The sequence below is a fragment of the Carassius carassius genome, chromosome 49, assembly GCF_963082965.1.
Source record: "Carassius carassius chromosome 49, fCarCar2.1, whole genome shotgun sequence".
Taxonomy (NCBI): Eukaryota; Metazoa; Chordata; class Actinopteri; order Cypriniformes; family Cyprinidae; genus Carassius; species Carassius carassius.
The window spans coordinates 14,168,523-14,177,694 of record NC_081803.1 but is presented as its reverse complement, the minus strand read 5'-3'; the positions used below and the strand labels follow the sequence as shown (position 1 = coordinate 14,177,694).

The 9,172-nt window shown below is 35.0% G+C and overlaps 1 protein-coding gene across 2 annotated transcripts; it reads left to right on the top strand.

The window, feature by feature from the left end:
• Nucleotides 1-103: 103 nt before the first annotated feature.
• LOC132132637 (2-acylglycerol O-acyltransferase 2-A-like) lies at nucleotides 104-8,276 on the top strand. Of its 2 annotated transcripts, none has more exons than XM_059545078.1 (6): nucleotides 104-334; nucleotides 948-1,129; nucleotides 3,930-4,134; nucleotides 4,372-4,546; nucleotides 7,048-7,247; nucleotides 7,750-8,274. In XM_059545078.1, exons 1-6 carry the CDS (start codon nucleotides 241-243, stop codon nucleotides 7,902-7,904), a joined length of 1,011 nt encoding a protein of 336 aa, XP_059401061.1. In that variant the 5' UTR covers nucleotides 104-240; the 3' UTR covers nucleotides 7,905-8,274. The 2 variants fall into 2 exon arrangements, with proteins under 2 accessions (XP_059401061.1, XP_059401062.1); XM_059545079.1 differs by having other exon boundaries at nucleotides 107-334; nucleotides 948-1,061; nucleotides 7,750-8,276.
• Nucleotides 8,277-9,172: the final 896 nt, after the last annotated feature.

The window sequence follows — 9,172 nt, the reverse complement described above, 5'->3', positions numbered from 1 at the left end:
GTAAGGCCTAATTTTACACACCCCTTTGTCTCTGGGGTCAAAAGTCTCATTGGTGTAATATCAAGGTACTCTTGGTCTATAATCCTATCACTTGCAGTGGCTGGTCAGATAAGGTGGCAGATGAAAAGAGGAGGGTAGCAGACCAAGACATGGTGTCAGACTTTGATCTCAGAGTGGAGATCCTAGCGCTGAGCTGATTTCTCGGCCTCTCGCCTGCTCTTGCTGACTTCTAGTTTAGACATGAAGATTCATTTTGCTCCAGCTAATGTGCCTCTGGTTAGGAGGATCCAGACTGCTGTCGTTTTACAGTGGGTCTTCTCTTTCCTGGCGCTCGGTAAGTGCATGTGATTTTATTATAGTCTCTTTGCAAAGCCATCAAGTGTTGACCTTGAATGAAATCTAATCACAGTCTGTGTCCTGTCTCTTACATGCACTGCAAGAGTCATTGCTTTTTAAGGTAAATACTTAAACTTAAGTTTAAATAGATACTCAATAGAATCCCTTTTACAGTGTTTCTACCTTAAGAAAGATATTATAGCTTTATTGATGTTCTGCATTTAGATAAAATGTGCATTTATGATGATTTGTGATTGGTCCATTGGCTCTCATGTAATAAAAGCTGAGAACAAGAGTATTACGTAGAGTATCTGTATGCTGATTTGTGATTGGTTCCATTGACTCTCAAATAATAAAATATGAGTGCAAGAGTATTATGTCATGCAAATGCCTCTTTCTTGAAAACACATCACTATGTGTTGAAAAAAGCATATATTTTGTTATATTTGTGACTGTAGGCCTTTATCAAAGCACCAACACAGGTCAAAACCTCCAGGTCAAAGTCTTTGGTTGGAAAGATCCTGACAGTACATGTATTTATGCTGATGTGATTTCTTTCAGCTTGTGCATGTGTATGTCTAATGCACCTGTGTGTTTATTAATTTTTGCAGCCCCCATCTGTATTATACTGTTCTTCTTCCTACTCTGCTACACTCGTTTCTGGCTCATCAGTCTGCTTTATGCCATCTGGTGGTACATCGATTGGGACACACCTTCACGAGGAGGTAGAAAAGTGCCCTTTCTGTGTCAATTACATGTGTGGGAGTACATGAGAGATTATTTCCCTATAAAGGTGAGTAGGCAGATCTAATGAAGTTTAGCAAAAATGTTGCTTGGTTGTTGGTTGACCTTTTAAATATGATCAGAAGCTGATTTTGTCACTTGTACAAATTGTGAATGAACTGATTTGACTATGATCAGGGTTTAAAATGTAGCTTATAAAACAGAATTGCATTATATGTCAACAGTGTCTTCTTTTTGCTATTATATGCATTAATGAACATCAGCATAATAGAGCTTTTATCGAATGAAACCAATGCATTGTTGTTGCTCCTGGAAGGAAAACAAGGCCGGACCATTTGGACATACAGAGTAACAGTTATTTGCAGTCTTAAATAATGAGAGAGCAATGTAATACTGCCATCTACTGTCTATTTATTGTGTAAAAATATTGCAAAGCCCAAAATTTTACCGAATTTTAATAAGCTAATGGTAATATTTTAATATAGTGTGTTGATTTACATGAAAATATCGTGTTGTTTGAAAAATGTTCTTTGTAGGAACGCATTAAATAATTTAAATATAGCAAAATATTTTGCATTGATTTAGATATGGTATTGTTTGTCAAATGTTTGCCCCATGTATGTGGAATTATCATCATTAATGGTTTAGTTTTGATTATTACAATCGATCGTTATATGTAATGGTTTTCAACACACATTCTAAATTGCTGTGCCTCTCACAAAACATTATCCTGGGAAAAGAAAAAGCATCAGAATAATTTTATTCCGGTTTTGAAGTGAACATTATGCACTACAATTAAAAAGTTTGGTATCAGTACGATTTTTATTTATTAATTCATGTTTTTTTTTTTTTATATATACTTTTATTTAGTAAGGAGGCATTAAACTGATTAAAAGTGATAGTAACTTTTCCTATTTTTTTATTATTATTATTATTTATTTTTTTACAAAAGTTTCAAATAAATGCTTTCTATTCATTAAATATTCTTGAAAAACCTTTGAATAGTATAGAGTTTATTTTTCATGCATCTGAGGTTTAATGCTGAGTGCACTAATAATCAGTAGAGAAAATTTCTACCACAAGTTTTGTCTGTAAAATAACTTGTTTTTTGTATTTGGAAAGTTTAAATTAAGCTGATAAGTACTGCAATATTATAGTGGCCAAACTCGCTATACTTGTCGATATATACAAATCTTGTCAATCTTGATGAAAGGCTTTGTTTTTCTCAACAGAGTGCATCAAAAACTAAACTGATTTGATTAGCATATCAGGGAAATGTTATTGCTTTGGTAGTTTAACCCTTGATACACTAATCTGTCTTATCTGTATGTACATGGCCATAATGACAGTCTTTTCACCTTCTGAACAACAGAGATGGCATGTGGGCCTAGAAGACACTCTGTGTTCGGAGTGAATGAGTAACTGTAAACACTGTGGGGGATTTAAACCCCTGTTCAATACAAGGGTCATGGCCATGATCTTGAAGTGAGACAAAAATACCTATCTCTATGAAAACAACTTAAAGAATCAACGTAATGATGATTATAGAGTATTTTAATTCGGTTTAAATGCTTTATATTTTCTTTATCATTTAAGTTAGTTATTATTCAATGGTCTTTGTATGAATCATATGAGCTCAACCATTTACTTACAATTGTAATTTTTTTCCAAGAGATTTTCCTTTTTGGTAATTCACCATAATATCTGGCTTTGTCCCAGGATTCGCAAGAAGCACAACACATGACTAAATGCGTCATTAGTATTAAAGAGGCCTTGCTGTAGCTAAACAGAGCATTTTTATTCAAAGTGAATAATTGATTAAGATGAAACCTTGCTTCAACCACCGGTGCAAATTTTCCATCATCCTTACACAACCTCCTAATCTGAAAGCATATCAGGGATCTTGGAAAAAGCAAACCTTTGCTTATGCACATGTATATTAAAAGAGATGGTGGGAATTTTGTTTCCTTTAAGAAAAGGAAGTGTCTGAGTGCAGTGCAGTGTTATTTCATTATTGGTAACTGTCTTAATAATGGTAATGATGAGAATAAATGTTATCTCATATGACACCCTACAGAGAAACAACAGCATATTGGACATTATCAAACCAGGATTTAGAAGCGTCAGTTTATTACACTTCTAACCTGATAAAACAATACATGTCAGCTGTGTAACGAGACCTACCTATACTCTACTTTATTTCCCATCTCAGCTTTCATTTCATTAGTTTCTGGTAGCAGTAGAACTTTACATGGTTAGCTGTCAGAAACACATAAAAAAAAAACAAAAAAAAAACATCTTGTGTGTGTGAGAGAGAACATACAGTAGTTAGTGGATGCAACCCTCGCTAAACAACCAAGTTGCAACTCTCGCCTTTGGTGGATATTAAATGTGGAATGGATAGTAAAGGATCAATGAATGTATGAAAACGTGTTTTCAACATGTTTCTGACAGTACAGTTCATCCTTTTCTAAGAGAACAATTATTTGGTTTTCTCTGAAAAAAACTGTTGGGTTGGAGATTCCAATCATGGTTCTTGGAAATTCCTGGATTTGTTAATGTCAAGCCAAAGTTACTATAGCCTACCTCATACACAAATCAGGCTGGCTTGAGTCTGATTTGACTGGTACTGTTCTGTGTCACTAATAAATAGTTTTAGTGTTCTGTAAACACTTTCAGTGTAGTGATTGGTATTAATAGTTAAGTATTAGCAGATCCTAGATCAGTGTGTAAGGTCATAATAGAGCACTGCATTGCACATGAACAGCACATGATCAATGACCTTTTATATGAAAGAAACCACATGAAAACTTATTCACATTCTTTAAAATTCCTTGTCTCTTTACTAGCTGGTGAAGACAGCTGATCTGGACCCTAGAAAGAACTATGTGCTGGGTTTCCATCCTCATGGTATTCTTGTGGCTGGTGCATTTACGAATTTCTGCACGGAGGCAACAGGTTTTAGCAAACTCTTCCCTGGGCTGAGAAGCAATCTTCTCATGCTGCCTCTCTGGTTCAGAGCCCCCTTCTTCAGAGACTACATTATGTGTGCAGGTCAGCTGCCCTGATCAAAAAAAAATATTAACATTAGGCAAACCTTATCACAGGGAAAACAATCTTTAAGATGTAAAGTGCCTCAAACTATCATTTTATACTGTTTAACTATTTACACAAGGCAAAATGTGTATAAATAGCATCATTTACAATTATTATTTTATTATTTATATTATTACATACATCTATGCCAACTGTTCTAACATTTTTTTAAATGTGTGTGTGTGTGTGTTCCAGGCTTGGTACCATCGGACAAGGAGAGTGCCAGCTATCTGCTCCGGCAGAAGGGAGGTGGGAACGCTGTGGTCATTGCAGTTGGTGGTGCCCCTGAGGCTTTGGATGCCCATCCTGGTAACTACACCGTACACCTGGCCAATAAAAAGGGCTTCATTAAGCTTGCAATAGAGCATGGGTAAGCGGGAGCTTTTTCCTAAACAGTTAATAGTACATAATAATAGTAAATACATTATACATAGTTAATAGGATCATTTCTTTTCAGACTGCAGTTTCTTGTTACATTCACATTAGTTGTCATTATTTGTAAATTGACTGTGAAGATATAACTTTTGCACCATTTATCATCTAACCAAAGTATAAAAAAGTTGCGCACATACCACAAACCCACAGAGGGCTCAGGTGCAGGACAAAAAGTAAAACTGAAACAAAAGAACAAACGTATTGTCCTCACAGTGATATAACTGCTCCATAAGAAATTATTTATGCACAAATCATTTCTCATGGAGCAGTTATATCACTGTGACGAAGACCTGATGGTCGAAACATTGCAATAAATATATACATATATATTTGTTCTTTTGTTACCATTTATCATCTCCAATATCATTATGTAGCCACTAGATGTCTTTATTGCCCTATATAAAATATATTTAAACAGGTTTGTGCAATTATCATCGCACATAAATTAATTTTATTACATTTGGATTTGGATACATGTTTAGATCTTACCAATGACTAAGTTTGGTCTTTAGCTGTTTTTGTTTAGTTGTTTTATTGTTGTTTTTGTTTGAAATGTCGATATAAAGTGTCAGTTTCTACATTATTATTGTCAAATATAACTATACTACTATAAAACACCTTGTTACTATACCAATAGTTTTTAAACGTTCATTAAAGTTTTATGTGTTACACAATACACTGATCTTTTAACAACGCATTGGCGAAAAAATGCACACCTTTTGGACCAATTTTTTTCGCAGCATGATTTCTCGAATGCCACAAATGCTGCCCTAACAAAATACTGATTTCGTTCACTTTTTACTTGTACCAATATTTTAAATGGGCCTCTTAACTCCGCTTCATCGGATGGCAAAAAAGAAAAAAAAAAGAAAAAACTTACCTTGCCAAAGCATTGACAGAACTTATTGATGTAATTGATCAAATTTTTTATAGCCTACTTTATTGCCAGAAATCACTTACATATCAGAATATAATGATATAATAATTTCTTGAAAACAGATATTTAACAAATAGGAAAAACAAAGGTTTGAGATTATCATTTAAATAACCTAAAGGCTTTACCATGTTGCTTTACATTTTTCACTCCAAGAAGTAACGTAATATAATGTTTTATATCTAAAAATAGGCTTTCCTTTGGCCAATTTCTATTTATGTATATGGTATTTCCCCATAATCAAACAAAGATTAACAATAAAAGCCATAATTGGTGATAACCTTTGTCTATTAAAATAACGGAAAACATCTTTTTCAGAAACAGAAATTTAAATGCCTAAAGATTTATAGAAAAGACCTCCCAAGTGGTCCGCGCAATCACATTGCTGGACCAGTTTAAGTGATGTTAAAGGGTTAGTTCACCCAGATAGCAAATTTATGTAATTAATAACTTACCTTCATGTTGTTTCAAACCCGTAAGACCTCCGTTTATCTTCGGAACACAGTTTAAGATATTTTAGATTTAGTCCGAGAGCTCTCAGTCCCTCCATTGAAGCTGTGTGTACGGTATACTGTCCATGTCCAGAAAGGTAAGAAAAACATCATCAAAGTAGTCCATGTCACATCAGAGGGTCAGTTAGAATTTTTTGAAGCATCGAAAATACATTTTGGTCCAAAAATAGCAAAAACGACGACTTTATTCAGCATTGTCTTCTCTTCCGGGTCTGTTGTGTGAGAGAGTTCAAAACAAAGCAGTCTGGATATCCGGTTCGCGAACGAATCATTCAGTTCACCAAATCGAACTGAATCGTTTTAAACGGTTCGCATCTCTAATACGCATTAATCCACAAATGACTTAAGCTGTTAACTTTTTTAATGTGGCTGACACTCCATCTGAGTTCAAACAAACCAATATCCCGGAGTAATGCATGCACTCAAACAGTACACTGACTGAACTGCTGTGAAGAGAGAACTGAAGATGAACACCGAGCCGAGCCAGATGAACTCAGAGGGAGTGTCAGCCACATTAAAAAAAAGTTAACAGCTTAAGTCATTTGTGGATTAATACGTATTAGAGATGCGAACCGTTAAAAACGATTCAGTTCGATTTGGTGAACTGAATGATTCGTTCGTGAACCGGACATCACAACAGACCCGGAAGAGAAGACAATGCTGAATAAAGTCGCCGTTTTTGCTATTTTTGGACCAAAATGTATTTTCGATGCTTCAAAAAATCCGACCCTCTAACTGACCCTCTGATGTGACATGGACTACTTTGATGATGTTTTTCTTACCTTTCTGGACATGGACAGTATACCGTACACACAGCTTCAATGGAGGGACTGAGAGCTCTCTTAAACTGTGTTCCAAAGATAAACAGGTCAGGGTTTATTTAGTGATAATGATTTGCATACATTATATCTTATTTATTTCCTCTCTATATTTTTATCAAAAGGAGCAAAGAAATTGGTTTAAAACCTGTATGTTTAATTTTTCCTCCAGTGCAGATTTGGTACCTATATATTCTTTTGGAGAGAATGAGGTGTTTGACCAGGTGGAGAACCCTCGTGGCACCTGGCTGCGATATATTCAAGAGCGTCTGCAAAGCATTATGGGCATTTCTCTGCCGCTCTTCCATGCACGAGGAGTTTTCCAGTACAGCTTCGGCTTAATGCCCTACAGAAAACCCATCAACACTGTTGGTAAGAGCAATCAAATATTAATCAAATATCATCATTGTCAGGTAAAGGTTAAGAGTAAATTAAAGCCATATTCCGAATCTGTTCCATTACCTTTTTGCAGCCTAAGCTAGACAGATGCAATAACCTCTCTCTCGTTTCTTAGCCTTTTATTTGTTGTACTGTACCAGTGCACAAGTCTTATCTGTTACCACTTTTAGCCTACTGTAAACAGGTCCAAACCATTGCTAAACTTTGATAGTTCAAGCATGCTGTTTGCTTTTTAGCAACCCTAGAGAAATGTCGAACACAGTCATATTAGCAAACGTGAGTTGAATCGATTGCTGGGCCTCACAGATCTATCTCTCATCTATCTGTCTGTCTGTCTGTCTGTCTTGCTATCTAGCTAGCCATTTGTCTGTCTGTCAGTTCATTCATCTGTAGCAACAAATGCATTCAAAGTCATTTCACATTTGTGTTTTCAGTTATGAAGGTAATATATATTGTCCTTTCAATCTTCTTCAAGTGGGTAGGCCGATTCCAGTAGAGAAAAACAGGAAACCAACACCAGAAGAACTGGATGTGTTTCACCAGCGCTATATGGATGAACTCACACGTCTGTTTGAGGAGCACAAAGGAAATTATGGTGTACCTGAAGACGTTCACCTGCTGTTCCAGTGAGAGGATCACTGAATTGACTCTGTGTACCTATGTGTTTATGAGAGAGAGAGACAGAAAGAGAGTTATGTTTAGTCTCAGTCATACATTGTCAGCTTTTAAACCATTGCTGTTTTTGTTGTCAACCAGTTGTTGAATATAAAATGACAAAATAAAAATGGAATTTTAATTTCCTGATAAATGCAATGTGTAATTTAAAGTATCTGATGCTTAGACATGCTCCAAAAATGGCAACACTTTCCCAGAGAAACTTTCTGTATGCTTACAAAAGTATTGCATTCCCATGAACTTTGTGTTAAATCACAAAACATTCACTGGTTTTGTAAGCCAACCCAAAGTTTTTGAGAAAATGTTTACTTAAGAATTATAATCTTCATTAAGAAAATAACATTTTTCTGCCAATCGTTTTTTTTTCTATTCATTTTTTCCCATCACATCTGTGGTGTAATAATAATAAAAAAGCATTGGTCAGGGACACAGTGCATGATAGTTACTGTACCTGGAATCTTTGTGCTAATCTTTGTGTGCATCTAGATATGTGTGTACTGTGTAGGGGACATGTGTGCATGCTTTGCGGCAGGGCAAGGAGGTGTGTATGTCTATAAACGTAGGTATTTTTAAGAAACAAGGGAATTTGTGTACTTTGATCCTATTATGATCCTTATTTTGGTGTTCAAGAAATACAGTTGTGTAACATCAGTGTTGGCCTATCAGAGCTATAAGGTAGTCTGCAAAACACGAGTCTCCCATATCAGTATATATATTTTAAGTGATCATTTATATATATTTTAAATAATGATCTTTTATTTCTATAAGATATGCATCATTATTTCATATGGTTTCTTCTGTGCTTTTTGTATGGAAGATATAATTACATCACATCTCCAGACCGATATCAAATTATTCTATTATTATTATTAAATCCATTTCTATTATTTTTTCCTATTCTAATAATTTTTTTTTTCTAGCCCGATTAAAATTTTTATACAGTATGAAATATCTCTCTTATCTTGATCTGAAAATCTGATATTATAATTATTAATTGCTATTTTTTTAAGAACAAAAGAGCAAAGAACAAAAATAGCATTTTTTTCATTTCAACAGCACCTTATCTGCACCAGGGGGTAAAAACATGCAGTGTGGATGGCCACTATTGCACAAGACAAAACAATATCTACACACTTGTAAGAATACTGTCCTGCCATATAGACATCACCATGACATATTCACTGATAAGATACTCCTAAATGTAATGCAGAAACTTTCATTTT